At 43.6% G+C, this 17,218-nt stretch overlaps 1 protein-coding gene across 6 annotated transcripts in view; it reads right to left on the reverse strand.

The window, feature by feature from the left end:
* The window catches only part of KCNMA1 (potassium calcium-activated channel subfamily M alpha 1), a 901,346-nt gene extending 884,339 nt beyond the window's left edge, over positions 1-17,007 (reverse strand). For all 6 annotated transcript variants that reach the window (XM_036736100.1, XM_036736099.1, XM_036736098.1 and 3 more), the window contains exon 1: positions 16,654-17,007. In XM_036736100.1, the coding sequence (XP_036591995.1) occupies positions 16,654-17,007 (354 nt within the window). The remainder of the gene's footprint in view (positions 1-16,653) is intronic.
* Positions 17,008-17,218: the final 211 nt, after the last annotated feature.

Here is a 17,218-nt window from a genome sequence, read left to right on the forward strand (position 1 = left end):
AAGTCATTCACTAGTGCTCACATTTCTCTTCCAATGATGTTGAGCATCTGTGATATAAACACATCTGGGACGCAACTGTAAATCATCCCTGTGATAACTTACAAGGGCAATCATTACAGCCTAGTGCTACAGCTAATTACGTAGCTTGTGCCTGGGTCCTGTCATATGCAACAAGCCATCCCACTAAGTGTATTTTCCTAGGATCTGTTGAGTCCTGACTAAGGACATGAGCAATACTTGATGACACCTGAAATCCACCTAATATGATTTATTCATCTGTGGAATGTCAGTGGAATGTTTCTGAGACAAGTTAAAATTTAATACATGACCTCAGGACTGGAATCCAATTGGTATTATGTAACCTAGAAGAATGATTCCAGTATGTTCTGATATATTGCCTCCCTAAAATTCTAAAGGAATTCTATTAAATCAGGGGTTACATGAGGTAGCCTGGGGTTGTAGAAAGAACCCCTGACTTTAGGGTCAGACAACCTGGGTTTAAGTCTTGATTTTATTTGCTATTTATTAATGATCTGACCCTGAGCAAGTTTCTGAATCTCATTTTCCATGTCAATAAGATGAGTGTATTAAAAAATACTTGCAACCAGTCACCTCCCAAGATGCTTGTGAGGAAAAGATTGTATAAACCATAGGGCACCAGAGAAACTCAAACTATTACTATTATTTCACATTCTTTCTTATATTATATTTCATGTTTTCTTATTTCTTTTATTTATCTAATTCATTGTATATCTGATTTCTTACTTTCATATTATTTCATAGTCTTATTTTAGGTTTCGAGCTAATGCTGCCTCTGGCTTTTCAGTCGCTAGACTATATGGCACAACAGACCCAAGAGGAATGGATGCAAAAGGTTTATCTTGCCCCCTAAAAAGCCAATCGCAAAGAAGTGGGTTTGTCTGACCTTCCAACTAATAAGATGTTTCTTTTTATGTCCAACCTCAATATTATCAAGCCTACGTATACCCTGTAATCTGTGGGCTATGAAACCTCTTTCCCCCAGACCAAAAGTTAACATTAAGATCTCAACATCAAAGCCGGGTATGTCATCAGAAAAGTCAATACTAAAGTATTGCATAACATAAGCAACCTATTTCTGCTGCAGATGGGGCTTCATTTTTTGAAATGACATGTTTGAATGCATTTCCAATAGGGCCTGTCAACTCTACTTTGTAATTTTTAAATATGCAACCTCATCAAATTCCACATTGGAATTTTAAAAGTGTGTCACTCATATTTCATTCTTGTGATTTATCTTGTACCCAAAATGCTTCCCCAGACTTATATTATTGCCTTAAATAATATTTGAGCCTTATTAACTATGGTGTTAAGACTGCCATGGCCTTATACTTAAGACATAAGAATTTTAGAGCTGGGAGGAACTTTAGATGTTACCTCACCTCATTTCCAAACTTCACAAACAAGGAAAGTAATCTCCAGAAAAGAGGCAATATGCTATAATCAAGTAGGATGGACTCAAATTCAGAAAAATCTAAGTTTAATTCCCAGCTGGGTCACTTACTACCTACATCATCTTGGCTGTGTCGCTTAACTCTCCAGGTCTCACTTTTCTTATATGTGAAATTAAGAGGTGTGAACTAAATGACTTCCAAGATACCTTCTAGATCTAAATCCATAATGCTAAGATCCTAAAAGGCTATCCAGCTGACCCAAGATCACATAAAGTTGGTATCTCAAGTATCTTGACTTAAATAATGGCTTTTCCCATCCTCCTCCCTTTCAAGGATTCATGGTTTGGCTGGATTGTTTCTGTATTACCCTTACAATGAGAACCAGACTTCAATGAACCGGGATCCTTGAGCAGGAAGGGACTTCAAGAGGATAACTTGTCCATCCTCCTGCCTCCAGTCCTATCTTGGATCTGATGTGCTTGCATTAGTTTGTTTTTTCAAAATAGTAAGTTCCTCCCTTAGCTCTCTGAAGGACAGAAATGGTGTTTTGCCTCTTTTTTGTATCCCCAGTCCTTAGCATAGTGCCTGGCACATAGTAGGTGCTTAATAAAGGTTGATTGATTGATTGATTAAAAACACCACACTTCCAAAGCAACAGCTTCACATATGGTCCTTCCAGAGATATTATCAACTTTGTTAAGAATTAAGTAAACAATCAACTTCTCTTGGGGGTGCACTTGTAGAGGTTGGACCAGCTGTTTCTGAGTGTGTAGATCTATGGTTATTGTTCACAAACCCTCAGAAAGTTTTACCACCCACTGTTCTCAGTTATTGTACTTTACCCCTGAAAAAGCCACATTTTGGTGACAGTGTCCTTTAAGCATGATTTGCAAAACACTTAAGAGATACACCTAAAGACCCTGCAGACAAACTCTTTGTAGGAGTCCTCACTTCAGGAAATACGACCCTTTTCCTCTCCCAGTTCTTCACTGAGAGCATCCAACAATGTATGGCAGAATTTACCATTAATAACTTCAGTGCACATTTCTCTCATTTTAGCTACTCAATCTGTAAGGACACACCTTTCAGAGCCCCAGAAGGAGGAGGGAAAATGTTCCTTCAGTTTCTCCCATTCGCATCTAACCCTATCAAGGATTTCTTCTTCATGATTTCCCATAAAAGTTTGACAGATCCCCTGGCTTCTGATCCAACAGTGAGGACCTCAGGTCCATCATCTCTGGTCATTCGCTTCTATTTCTGGGCTAAATCTCCAACAAGGACAGTGGAAAGAGTGCTCAATCTGGAGCCACAGGACCCGAGTTTGAATCCTGGGTCTGCTACTTACCCTCTCTGTGACTTTGGGGAAGTCACTTTACCGCTCCAGGCCTGTTTCCTCATCTGTAAAATGAGGAGAGTTGTACTAGTTGACCTCCATGGTCCCTTCCAGCTCTAAATCCATGATCGTATGACAAGTTCCCACCCACCCCCATCTTCAAGAGTGAAATCATTCTGCTTATTGGACCAGTCCTTCACTCCCTCATGGGAATAACAACTTGCGGGGATGACTAATAAAGAAAACATACCCAGCTCTGTGTTCAGTGTATCCCTCCTTGGAGGTGAGTTGATTCTGTATGCTTTATTCATTCAAAGGTGAAAGGGATAAAAAAGAATCCATCCAATTATTTATTCAGCCTTTACCTACCAGGAGATAGAATCTTTTCTCTTTGTCTTACCAACATTTCCCCATCCCATCCCCCCCCATTTGTTTTCTTTCTTCTTTCCTTTCAATACAGCTGAGATGGGATGAATAGAACAATTCTTCTACAGAAGCCCAGGGGTGGGAGGGAAAGGAAAGGAAAAGTTGGGTGAGAAGATCAGTGCCAGTGCAGTAAGATGCATATAGAGAACCAGGAGACACATCCAGCCTCTCTTCCTCTTCGTGTGGATTGATGCCCACAATACGCGGGGCCATCCTAGTAGACTGAGGCATTTTAAAAAGACTCAAAGGCCTGCATTTGAATATTGACTATATGTCTCAAGGCAGTTAGTTCTTGACCAAGACCTAGCATTACCCAGACACAGAATAGATCTTAGAAGAGCGGAGCACATTCTATTCAACTCAACCAACACCTTGAGTAAGCACATACTAAAGTTTCTTTAACTCTGTGTGTGTGTGTGTGTGTGTGTGTGTGTGTGTGTGTGTGTGGCCCCTAGTGATATAAGAGGATAGAGTACTGCGCCTGAAGCCAGGAAAAACTGAGCTGAAATCCAATCTCAGATATTTACTAGCCATGTGACCCTAGCCAAGTCACTTAAAATCTGTCTGCCTCAGTTTCCACATCAATAAAATGAGAATAATTATAGCCTCTGCCTCCCCGGGGAGTTAGGATGAAATGAGATTATATTTGTAAAATACTTTGCCAAACTTAAAGCACTATGTAAATGCTAGTTATAGGCAGCTAGGGGGCGCCATAGTGCATAGAGGGTTAGGATAGAGTCGGGAAGACTCATCTTCCTGAGTTCAAACCTGGCCTCAAATACTTACTAGCTGTGTGAGCCTGGGCAATTAATCCTATTTGCCTCAGTTTCCTCATCTGTAAGATGAGCTGGAGAAGGAAATGGCAAAATATTTGCTGACTAAACAACAACAAATGCTAGTTATGTCACAGACCCCTTTGGCGGTCTGTGGCAGCCCATGGACCCCTTCTCAGAATAGTCTTTAAATGCATAAATTAAAACACACAGAATTTCAAAGGAAGCTAGTTATGCTGAAATATATTTTTTTAAAATTTATTTAACATATTTAGTTTTCAGCATTGATTTTCATAAGAGTTTGAATTACAAATTTTCTCCCCATTTCTACCCTCCCACCCACTCCAAGATGGCATATATTCTGGTTGCCCTGTTCCCCAGTCAGCACTCCCCTCTGTCACCCCACTCCCCTCCCATCCCCTTTTCCCTTCCTTTCTTGTAGGGCAAGATAAATATATTTATTAAAATATTTTAAAATAAGTTCACAGACACACACACACCCAATCAGGTTGAAAAAAATGTACCAGATGCAATGTAATATCCCAAGCATGGGGGATACAGAGACAAAAACATGGCAGCCCCATCCCTAACACATCAAAATGGACACTAAACCATCATCCAACTTCTGACAAGCCTAACTATAGACAGGCTGCTTTCCAATGCAATGAGAAAGGATAAAAGAGAAACCTTTCCCTCTCTCAGGGAAGGCAGAAACTTGCTGAAGAAATCACAGAAAAAAAAAAATATATATATATATATACACACAAATACATGTGTGTGTGTGTACTTAATTTGTTGACATAAAAACAAGATCAGTTAATGTCATTTAAAGTTTCCATGGTGCACGTAACCGAATCTCACCCATTTAAGAGCCCTCCTGGGCTGGTTACTTAATCAGAAACTTTTCATTCATTAGAACTTATCCTGTATTGTTCCATAGGATGGATCTAGGAACCCTGGGTTGCAGTTATACCAGGAGCCAGATTTTGGCCCAATAGTATTAGGAACTAGCAGCTAGCATTTTCCAGCAAGGAAACAGCCTGCCTCAGGAGGTAGTAAACCCCCCATAAATGCAATCATTCAAACAGAGGGAGGGTAGCCATCTGTCAGAGATGGTGTAGGAGAGATTTTCATTCTGGGTGGGTGGGAGATTGGACCAAATGACTCATAAGGTCTCTTTCAAAACTAGTTTGCTAGGATTCTAGGTGACTTGGAACTTGCTTGATTTTGTGGTTAGCCCCATGCTTGTTGTCTGGTTGGCTAGAAGTCTCCAATGCCTACATGAGAGACACAAGCTACTTTCACCTCTAGGGTTAAAGGTGATACCCAGGTAAGGGAGTTGGTGGGGGAGCGGTTGTTTGAAGAGAGGAAGAACACAAACATGCCCAAGCTACAAGTATCAGAGGAGCCAACCTAAAATCTGAACCCTAAAACCATCTGTGTATAGGCTTTACCATTTATGTAAATCATATGCAAAACATATGCAAATGAATACCACTCACTGAACTATTTCAAACAATTGGATATGGTCCTAAGGCTGAATTTATGGGAGGCTGCTGCTGACAAGTTTCTTTTTCTAAAGAGGATACAAGGCTCAATCTGGAAGCTAACAGCCATAAAGAAAACTGTTATCTAATTTGAGACTAAGTCTTAAACTAAAGATCCAATTTCCTTTAAATTCAGTTCAATAAACAAGTTATTAAGCACCAGGTACTCTGCTAGGCCATAGGGATGCACAAGAAAAGGAAAGAGCCCCGGTCCTCAAAAAGCCTACATTCTACTGGAAAAGGGAGTCAGGGTGGGATATAACACGTATGCACATTTTTTGTAACACCCTCCAGAATTCCAATGGCCTTCGGAGTAGTTGAAAACTCATTACATCTCGCTGTCCCCAGACATCCAAACCTGCCACCTTCCAGCCATGTTACTATGTATATACTCTACATCATTTCCTACCTGTTCTAGGAAGAGTAATTAAGTCAAGTCCACTGCTTCCAGCAAAGGACCGTTATACTACTGCCTCAGGTTCCACTTCACCCCTTGGACTTCACCCTTCCCTAGCTACCTCTGTCCCATATGAAAGTTCCTCAGTGTCAGGAATCTTTCTCTTTTGTACTTGTATCCCCAGTGCCTGGCACATAGTAGGCACTAAATAAATGCTTTTTCATTCATTCATTCCTGAACAGAGAGGTTACTTCTTGGCCTTTTGGCTAAGATCAAAGGTTTAGACTTTTTTCTGATGATTTCTGTTAGCTCTAATTTTTTTTTGGTTTGTTTTTGGCAGGGCAATTGGGGTTAAGTGAGTTGCCCAAGGTCATACAGCTAAGTACACGTGTCAAGTGTCTGAGGCCGGATTTGAACTCAGGTCCTCCTGATTCCAGGGCCGGTGCTCTATTCACTGCGCCACCTAGCTGCCCCAGTTAGCTCTAATTTATACTCCTTCTCCCAACCCATAACCAAATAGGAACAGTTCTTTGATGAGTTATAAGCTAAAACTGGTCACTGCTGAGTTTCTACAAACATTTCCAGGACTGAAAGTCACCGAAGAAAACTATATTCCCATTGTCTGGAGAGTTTTACAGGACAGATAGGTATGAATGGCTTATAACTAGTATCACTGGAGAGAATATTCGCATTGATAAAATCACAGATCTATTTGAGTCAAGAGGAATGGAAGAGGAAGGGGAAAATACTTTAAAAGGAAGCCTCTGTGATTAAAAATTTCAGAGGAATTACCAATTGTCACCAGTGAATGGAACTTCTATATCAAGAGTTCTCCATTTCTATGAAATTAGAGGTTGAGGAAAGCAAAAGGCAAAAAAAACACTTTAAAAGAGCCTAAACTGGATCATTTTGGGACTCCTAGAGGCCTCTAGCCTCTTACCCCAAAAAAGTCCAGCCTAAGAATAAGAAACCCTGGCAAGGAGCAAAATAAACAAACAGTACAAAGAGTGCCCAGTAAATGAGATGCTTTAAATAATTTCACTTTAGGCCACATAAAGAGCATATTAGTCAGCCAGGTAATGAGATCTTATAAAGAAATAGTTCTAGAGTATTCTGCTTCACAATATTAAGCTGCATTCTCTCTGTATCTGGAGCACCAATTACATTTCCAAATGGACTATCAGGCATAATGTCCCAAAGATAATCACAAATAATGTGGAAAACAAAATAAACACAATCCTGAAGGAAGCTCAGTTGGAAGTTGCCTTTTTCCTCTCGCTCAACTATTCCACGCTGCTCATTTGAACCAATAACTTGCTCATTGCTGACATTCACTCCCTATTTATCTGTATCCTCAAGTCCTGACTACCAAATCTAATTAAGGGGATCAGAACAAGAAGAGTGTCATATGCTCACTAACTAATATAAACTTCCAGGAGCCACATAAGAAATCTTTAGCTCTCCTTCTGTAAGATAGATAGAGAGAGAGAGAGAGAGATAGATAGATAGATAGATAGATAGATAGATAGATAGATGGATGGATGGATGGATGGATAGATAGATAGATAGATAGATAGACAGACAGACAGACAGACAGACAGACAGACAGACAGACAGACAGACAGATAGATAGATAGATAGATAGATAGATAGATAGATAGATAGATAGATAGATGGATAGATGGATGGATGGATGGATGGATGGATGGATGGATGGATGGATGGATGGATGGAAAGATGGATAGATGGATAGATGGATAGATGGGATGGATAGATGGATGGATAGATGGATGGATAGATGGATGGACTGATAGGTAGATAGATTGATGAATAGATAGACAGATAGGTGATAGATAGATGTAGATGAATGGATAGACAGATAGATTGATAGATAGATAATTTATTCAGCACTTACTGTGTTACAGGATCTATGCTAAGTGCTTAGGATAAAAGTGCAAGAAGAGCATCCCTATCCTCAAGGAACTGACATTCCCATGAGGGAAGAAAACACTTAAAAAGATGCTAGAAAGCAGGAGGAAAAGAAGATGGGGGAGAAGAGGATGAGGGAGAACTCACAGGGAGTATGGTGAGAAAATAGGCAGTACCAGCTAGTTAAGGCCAAAGTTAACCTATCAGAGCTGAGGGACTCAGAGGTAGACTCCAAGTTTTTGTTGTGGGGAAAATGATCAGAGAATAGGGCTATGGTGAGGAAAGAAGGGAGAAGATGCACGGAGAGCCATCCCAGCATCCACAGAGGTCCCATTTCAGCCATCCCATAATAATCAGGATCCATTCTCCAGTTATATCTTCTTTCCATGGTCATTTTTCCTCCTCTCCATTTAATCAGGAACAATCTGTGGCCTCCACCTTATCATTTCAACAGCTTAGTTTTATCCTTGAAACAGCATATTCCTAAAACAAAGCTAGCAAGCTTGTTAGAAATACCACTCGGGACCCTTCTGCTACCTATCCTTGGGAGACGAAGCAGAGTCTAATACCCACCACACATCTCTAACTCTTACAGAAAGTGGATTCCCCTAGAATGTAACCTGCATTCTGAGTAAACCATGCTATACATTGTATATCCTTGGGGGAGGGGGACCCACGGCCTACCAAATGGTGTTAGCCATACAAAAAGCCCCAAGTACCCAGATAATAAATCCCAAAAGATATATGTATTCTCTCCATATCTCTCTCTCTCTCTCTCTCTCTCTCTCTCTCTCTCTCTCTCTCTCTCTCTCTCTCTCTCTCTCTCTCTCTTTCTCTCTCTCTCATACGTACACATGCACACATATACATATACACAGATGTGCTCCTGCATGTGCTCACACACACCCTTCTTATGTTGAGAATTAACTATTTCTAGTGCATCATGGCACATTAACTTGCATTAAGAAATGTCCTGCTGAGTTTCATTCCAATTTAAATCATTTATGTCATTTCCTTTTGAGAAACGAACAAGATGAAATGCACCTAAATTCCACATCCAGCATTCAGGCCAATTCTAGTAGGAACTTTTCAACATTGAAAGGAGCTCATGCAATCATATTCCTGCAACAGCTTGAAGAATGGAATAGAGGCATGCCAGACAAGGGATTCCTGAATGTGCCTTTTGGTCAGGAGCCACAGCCTCCAAAATTTCATCCTCACTTAGGGGGAGGTCCACCTAGACCCCTCTAGAAAAATGTGGCTGGAAGGTTCGAAGCCTGCTAGCTTCAAACATTCCAGAGGGAGTTGTCAGAAGTTGGCTTCCTGTAGCATTACCACGGCTCGGCCTTAGCTGTACCACTGGCCTTTAATTTTGCAAAAGAGTGGTTTGGCTGGGCTGCCATGACGGCCATATGAAAGTCTCACCCTGTGTAGCCCGACCGAATGGCGCTAGGGAGGGAAACCATACTTCAGTGGACAACGTGCAGACAGACACCTCTTACATATCCAGAAGAAGCTTCTCCCAGGCACTGCCCAACCCCAGGAAGAAGTAACAATTCAGCTCTTTCTACCTCTCTCTATCTGCCTGATTCCAAGGCACCAGGCTCGGTGGCCAACCCCTGCCAGAGTCCCAATTACTCAGGGAGCACTGATTAGTTAGGGTGGGGTTCAAGGGCTTTTCCAGTGTCTTCCTTAATGAACCTTCCTCCCTTTTCCTCCTCTCACCATTTTTCAGCTGAAGCACTCTACATTCCCATGTTTAGACTTAGGAGCATCACGTCTGCCTGTGAAAAACCTAGCTGAAAGCAGGGAGGAAATGGATGAAATGATTTCTCAAGGGTTTGCTGGGTCATTGGCTTTGGTGACCCTTTCTTCCCAGTGAAAACCCTTCTTGGACCTTCCTAGCAGAGGGCCAAGGCTTTTCTACCACCAAATGTGTCACGCAACATTCCCTCTCAATATACATAGATATACAATATACATACAATACATCTATACATTGTACTACATAGACTCCTAAAACATCAAGATATTTAAAAGTGGAGTGGTGATTCCAAGGTCAAAAGCTTCGTATTCCACCTCTGTGATCACTACTACCTGTGTGGCTACAGCAACTCACTTCACTTGCCTGGCATGAATTTTCCCCAAATGTCAAATGAGGAAGCTGTATTAGATGGCCTCTGCGGTCTCTTTAGGCTTTAGATCTAAGACCCTATAATCCTAATGCCCCACAACATGTGGGATGGTCCCTTTAAGGAGGATTGGCCAAGAGGCCATGAACAAGAGATATATAGGGCAAGCAAGCTATATCACTGGATCTCCAATCTGCAAAAATATTGGTATGTCCATTGCTCCCTCACCTCCACCCCAGGCAACTGCCACCTACAAGTTGTAAGGGTAGGGGGGAGGGAGAGGGAGAGGGAGAGGAAGAGGGAGACGGAGGGAGGGAGAGAAAATGAGGGAAGGAAGGAGATAGAGGAAGAGAGAGAGAGAGAAAGAGAGAGAGAGAAGGAAGGAGATGGAGGCAGGGGGAGAGAGAGAGAGAGAGAAGGAAGGAGGTACAGGGAGGGAGAGAGTGTGTGTGTGAGGGAAGGAAGGAGATAAAGGGAGGGAGGGGGAGAGAGACAGAGACAGAGAGACAGAGACAGAGACAAAGACAGAGAGAGAGAGACAGAGACAGACAGACAGACAGACAGACAGACAGAGACAGAGACAGGATAAAATGAGTTTGGAATTTGCTTTCTACTCAGTGCAAAGTAGCAGTAATTTCACAGACTTGCTGTAGGAAGGAGTAGCTTCACTTTACCTCCAGCCACACCTACCCATGACAAAGAATTCTCTGCAGAGTCCTGAAGGTCAGCTCAGTATGTCAACCCCAATGTCATCATCCCAGGGGTTCTGGAGCTGTGAGTAAACAGAAAGTTGCAGGTTCCTGCTGTTGATTTTCGGATTGGCACAGCCACTCTGGAGGAATGAGTCTTGTGAGCACCCTCCAGCCAACAGCCAAAAGAAACCCAGAGCAACAACATCTAGGGCCAACCCAGGTATGGCAAAGGCTCAGGGTCCTCATCCACCTAGTGGCTCTGTGTGTTTATGCCCATCAGGTTGATAAAAGAGAAAAACACAAAATGTATAGTGGTTCTCCTGAGGACCACAGAAATGGACACTCTGGCCTGCATGCCTTTGTATGGGCTCTCCTATGCCAGCAATATTCTCCCCCCTGACCTCTACCTCTAAGAATCTCTGTCTCTATTTAAAACACAGCTTTGGTCCCATCTCCTACATGAGCTTCCTCCTTAGCTTCTGAATCATAAATGATCTCTCTCTCTTGAAATTATGGTGTGTTACTTGGTATATATGTGTCTTGGGCTGTATTTCTGCCCTCTGTGACCCAGTAGAATGTAAACATAAGGGCAGAGCCTATTTCATCTTTGTCTGTATATTCCCAGCATCTGGCACAGTGTCTGCCACATAAGTATATATATATAACATTTACCATGGGAAAGGCATTATATTAAATGACTATTTCTATACAGAAAGAAGAAAGGAAGAAGAATCTGAGCCCACCCCTAGAAGGAATAAGTGAGTTGGAGCTCCCCAGGCCCTAGGATTTCTCCTAAGTTCCTCCTGAGGGGAATCTGGTTAAATAGAAGAGTCCCAAGGCAGGTGGGACTGTCCCCCAAAACAAGAATCCCTTAGGATCTGGAATCCACTGTTCTATGATTCCAGAGTTGCATGCTGATTGAATGTGTCAGTCCAGACCTTGGTGCTGTTTGCTGTAACGTGATCTTATATTTATATTAGTCATGAGCCTGATGAAGAAACAGTGTGAAAGCTCAGACATGGCCGTGGAGATGCTACCTTGATAATGCATTGCAGACAATTCTTGATTGACACCAAATATTTGGCAAGGCCAGGAGCTAAAACTAGAAGCTGTTCTGTGTCCATGCCCAACAAGAGAAGGGATATTAAATAAACCCCATAATCTATTCACAGAATCAACAAGTGGAAACCAATTATCAGTTTACCCAACCATACCTCAAGTAAAAATGATTACTGCCTGAGAAGGGAATCACAGAAACAGCCACATAAGAGATAAAAGTAGCCCATAACTGGTATTTCCACATATGGTTGAATTCCCAGAGCTAAGTTGCCAGAGAAATGCAATATATATATTTAGCTACTAACTTTCCTCAGAGTTTTGCCAACTCCTTTTACTCTGGCTACAAATTATAACTCCCTCCCCTGCCCAAGAAAAAAAAACCTAATACATGGCCAAACAATAGGGTATGCAGCATAGCTTCAATCTGAAAGATTCACCCCAAATCCTTAGAAAGAAAATGTGTTTCTTATCAGGGGATTTTACTTCCTTAAAAACCAGATGAAAGCTTTTTTTTTTAAATCTTCAGAAAATTAAAATTGATTCTCTGCCTTTGTCATTTAGGATTCAATTATTAAACAGCATTATTTGAGGTGCCACTTGGTGAGAAGCAACAGTATTGTATATAGACAGGAACAATAATTAGAATTGCCCATCTAAGACAGTCAGAAAAAATATCTTGATTACACGTTGCCAGAATTTGCACCTTATCCCTTAAAGAGCCACTTTTAGAAAGAGCCTTTCGAATCTGCAAAAAGAACAGTTCATTTATCCACTTGGTCAACAACCATTTATTAAACATCTATTGTATCAGAGGCTGTGAGAGGTGTGCAGTTCAGAAAGCACACAGACTGTTTCCTTCCCCCAAACTCCCAGCAATGAGATACAAACACCGATAGCTGTCATATACAACATTAGAGGGTCAACACATCAAAAGCCTGCAAACCAAAATGCAATGTGGGTTCCCGGGGGGAAGATCATTAGCACCAGGAGAAAGAGGTGGTATTTGTGTTAGGCATTAAGGAATTCAGCAGGAAAAGAAGGGAAGGAAAGAAAACATCCTACACTTAGGGAGTAGCAAACAAGAAAAAAAAGACAACGGTCGGAAAGAGCAAGGCAGCAGAGTCGTTCAGTTTGGCTTGGCTGTAGAATGCATGGAGGGCAAGCAATAGCATCATCCAGTGCATCTCTTCTGAAAAGCTTAGTGTGAAACAAGCAAGGCACCCACCTCATTTGGGGTCAAGGCCTACAATATAAGAATCACTGACGAGATCAAGAGTGGAAAAAGTTTAAGAAGCCCTGGCAGAGAGGACTCAGAAAGTCTGGGGGCTGGCGTGGGGGCAGGGAAAGAGAATGCTGAGGTTTATTTTCAAGTCTACAGTTACTACTTTGAGCTCCTTTTAACCATTGCATTCCCCGAGAATGAGTTCTAACTGCCCAATATTCGGACAGTGAAAAGATAGAAGAACGAAGAACGTCATAATCCCAGTAAAGAAAGCAGCAAATGTCCTGTAAAAGACAAGGAAACACTTTAACAACTTACTTTGTTGCCATAGACTGCTTCAGGGTCTGAAATGGGCTGGATAAAAAAGTAGCAAATCATAGGGAGGTATTAAAGAGGTACTAGGCAGCACCTTGTAAGTGTCTAACAGAAGCAAAATAACCCATGACCATTATCTGAAGTTGGCCCCTTTTCTCCCCAGCCAGCTCTATAATTGTCTTCCCTGTCAATTCCATTTCGTATAGAAACTCCCAGAATAGGAAAGAGGTTATGTTAAGTCAGCTATTAAGTGTAGCCAGCTATTAAGGGCTCTTGTACATGGTAAGTCTCAATATCGAGCAAAGAAACACCTGATGCATTCTTAGAACACCTGATAGAGACTGCCTGCCTGGTCCCATCTCGGGAAGCACGTCTTCCCTTGAAATGTCTATCCCTTACCTAATTTGCAAGAATTGCACTAGTGTCTTTCAACTCACCGGGAGTAAATAATGTACAAACAATGTCTTTAAAACCAACGACAGTAATAACAAACAACAACAAAAAAAAACAAAACCTATTTCATTAATTTAAAAGATGATTGATAATAATCAAAGTGTCTTAGGCTCTATAAAGAGATGTAATTTACTAAATCACTCATTCTACACCGGAGCACATAGGCAGTGAGCACAGGCGATAGAGTGCTGGATCTGTAGTCAGGAATATCTGACTTTTACTTACTAGTTGTGTGACCCTGTGCAAGTCACTTAAAGTTTCTCAGCCTCATTTTCTTAATTGGTAAAACTGTATAATAATAGCACCTGCCCCACAGGGTTGTTATAGGGATCAAATTAGATAATAAAATAAAGTACTTTGGGAAACCTTTAAATGTCAGATATCATCATCATCATCGTTTTCTGAGATATTCTTTTTTCCTCACTCTTAAAGGGCAATCTCTGAATCTCCCCGAAGGAGGAGAAGCTGACACAACTGATGATTCCTTAGGGAGGTGGAGGGGTATGTAAGCATAAGTGGGCTCTATGAATAAGCACCTTATTGACAGGGGTGGGGTGATAGTTCTTCAAATTCAAAAAGAGAGTTGATATCAGGCTCATATTCAAAAACTTTCCATTTCTAAACTTCGCCTTACACTACCCAAGGGCCAGAATTTCTCTTCAGTTTTAACCCTTTCCCCCCAAAGGAGAAACTTGTAAAAATGACAGGCTAACTCCAGAATAATTTCATCAGCTGACATCTTCAGCCAAAGGGAAGTTGAAAGAGGAGAGTCGGACAGAAATGATGGCCTTCCTTCCCCTCTTATTTCCAATACAGCAGTATTTTCCAAAACAAAAACACATGGCCACTAAACACAGCTGAGCATCTCCACCCTACACAATGTATAATTAATGTGTGAGAGAGAGAGAGAGACAGAAAGACAGAAACAGAGAGATGGCAGTAGAGGGAGGGAGAGAGAGAGAGAGAGAAAGAGAGAGAGAGAGAGAGAGAGAGAGAGAATTTCGACACCTTTGCTGAGAGCTCACTGTAGAAAACCCCAAGATTGCTATTCAGAAACAGCTCCAGCTGCCACAAGTTGTTGCTCTCTATGAAGAAGTTTAGAAGCTTCTTGGATTAACTTTGTTGCAGAAGCTGTGGAGATTGGGAGCAGAGACCTGTGTCTTTGCGACGTTTTTGAATACTCCCCCCACCGAATATCCTTGGATTTCTGATATAAGACTTGCTCTTTCCTTCCTCCCAATAAGGGCAATACCCAAACAACCGTCTGGATCTACCCCACCACACCCCATCCCACCCAGGCACCTTTTTTTATTCGATTTTTTTTTCTCCTGCAGTTTCCTTTCAAAAACTGTCACCATCCCTCCAGCATTAGTGGGTGTCATTGGGGAGGGCGGAGGGAGAAGAGGCCAAGGAACGCAGCATGGAGACAGGCCAGGGAAGCAGGCAGCCTAGCAACCACACAACCATACATCGCAAGGTGTGTGTGTGTGTGTGTGTGTGTGTGTGTGTGTGTGTGTGTGTGTGTGGCGGTATCGGCGGGTGTTCCTGTGCTAGGAATAACAATCCTACATTATTGCAGGTGTCATCCTAAAAAACGCCAAGAGGAAAGCTCTTCATGCTGAGTGCTGCTGCCGGCCTTGGAGGACGCTCACAACCACCCTGACCTTACCGGGCTCCCAAGTTCTTGACCCCAGACAGTGATGGGGCAGCAGAGAGTTAGGGACCCTCTCCAGGAGTAAAGGGGCAGAAGAATTAGCTAGCTGGAGGACCATTAATAGAGCATCCTTGGGATGGGGGGAAGGGGTGGGGGGAGTAGATAGTGGAAACAGGTTACTAATTAAACTGAGGATCTGACATTGCACTGCCTCCCTCACCTTCTCTTCGCCTCGCCACCCCTCAAGACACTGTAAGCCCCAGTAACTGGTGAGATTTCCCCCTTCTTGTCTTCCCCTTTTCCTCGCTACAACCGAAACACGGGAACACAATTCCAGTGAGTGGTGTGGTACCCCCACACACACACACACACAGCCTTCACCACCACCTTAAGCTTCAAGCTGCCTCTCCGGACTCAACTGTCTGGGGTCATATTCTTCCTTCAAGTCTCCACCTCTCCCGCACCAATGGTGGATTTTCCCTTTCTGCCAGACCGTTCAGATCTCATTTTTCCAAGCAATTTCCAAAGACTGCTCTTGTGGCTTCTCCCCTCTGTTACTGAAAACCGTCTTAACAAGCACAGCCCGTCAAATATGCTTCTTCCCTTCCTTTCGCGGGTGCTGCGAGCATGCGACTCTCTACCCAACCGTGGCGAATCGAGGAGCGCTCTCCCCAAGCCTGCCAGGGGAAAGCCCAGGAGAGAGGGTACTACCCACGGCTGCCGCGAGTGACCCTACAATAAACAAGTGCACCAGGAGAGCAGTCCTCTTCCCACAGGCAGCCCAAACCCGCCGCACTGGGGGGTGGAGGGGATTTCTGAGTCCTGGAGAGCGCACGCTGAAGGCGAAGATAACAGAAGCAGCAACATAGCCACGCTCTAAATTCTACCCCGCAAAAGCCCAGGAACCCCCAACAAGAAGGGGGCAGAAGGGGTATATAGAGGAGGAGAAGAAGGAATAGGAGAAGGAAAAGGGGAGGAAGAGGGATGGGAAAGGAGGAAGGAAAAGAGGAGAAAAAGCAAAGAGGGGGTGGAAGAGAACTAAGGAAAAGCTAAAGAAGAGGGTACAAGGCAAAGGGGTGAAAAAGAAGAGCAAAGGACGAGAGGAGGTAGAAGAAGAGAAGAGGAGGGAAGCGAGAGGCAAAGGGAAGCAGGTGCCGGAGAGGGAAGAGCAGATGAAGAAGGAGGGAAGGGAAGAAGACCTGGGCAGGGGAAAGTGGGCAGGGGCAGGGCGACTCGGACGAGGAGGTCGCTCCGGAGCCGGTGGGTTGGGGTACCGGGAGTGCGTTACCTTGCTCTTGCCCCCGCAGTGGCAGCAGACTGTCCACAGGTACTTGAGCGTCCGCCAGAGCAAGATGATGAAAAGGCCCCCGAAAAAAGTCACCATGGAGGAGGCCAGGAAAGCCCACCACATGCGCTGGCCGCGACTGTCGCACGGCACCTCCATGGTCACCGGGATGATAAGTGCATCCATCTTGGGCTCGTGGACCGAGGAAGAGGACGAGGAGGAGGAGGAAGAGGAAGAAGAAGAGGAGGAGGACGCGTCTAGGCTGAGATGGTTCGCGTGGATATTGCTACTCATTCTAAGACTGCTGCCGCCTCCGCCGCCGCCGCCGCCGCCGCCGCCGCCGCCACCATTTGCCATAACTAGCAATGGGCAGGAGGCGCAGGGGCTCCGGGGAGCTCCTCCCGCCGCCAGCGCCACCCCAAACACCCATCAACAGCCATATTGCTATTGCTTCTGCTGCTGCTGCTGCGGCCGGGCGCGGGGGGGTGGGGGGAGGGGGCGAAGGAGGGGCGCTGGAGGGGAGGGAGGGGGGACAAGCAGCAGGCGGCAGGCGGGAGGCAGCAAGCGG

The sequence above is a fragment of the Trichosurus vulpecula genome, chromosome 8 (genome assembly GCF_011100635.1).
Source record: "Trichosurus vulpecula isolate mTriVul1 chromosome 8, mTriVul1.pri, whole genome shotgun sequence".
NCBI lineage: Eukaryota > Metazoa > Chordata > Mammalia > Diprotodontia > Phalangeridae > Trichosurus > Trichosurus vulpecula.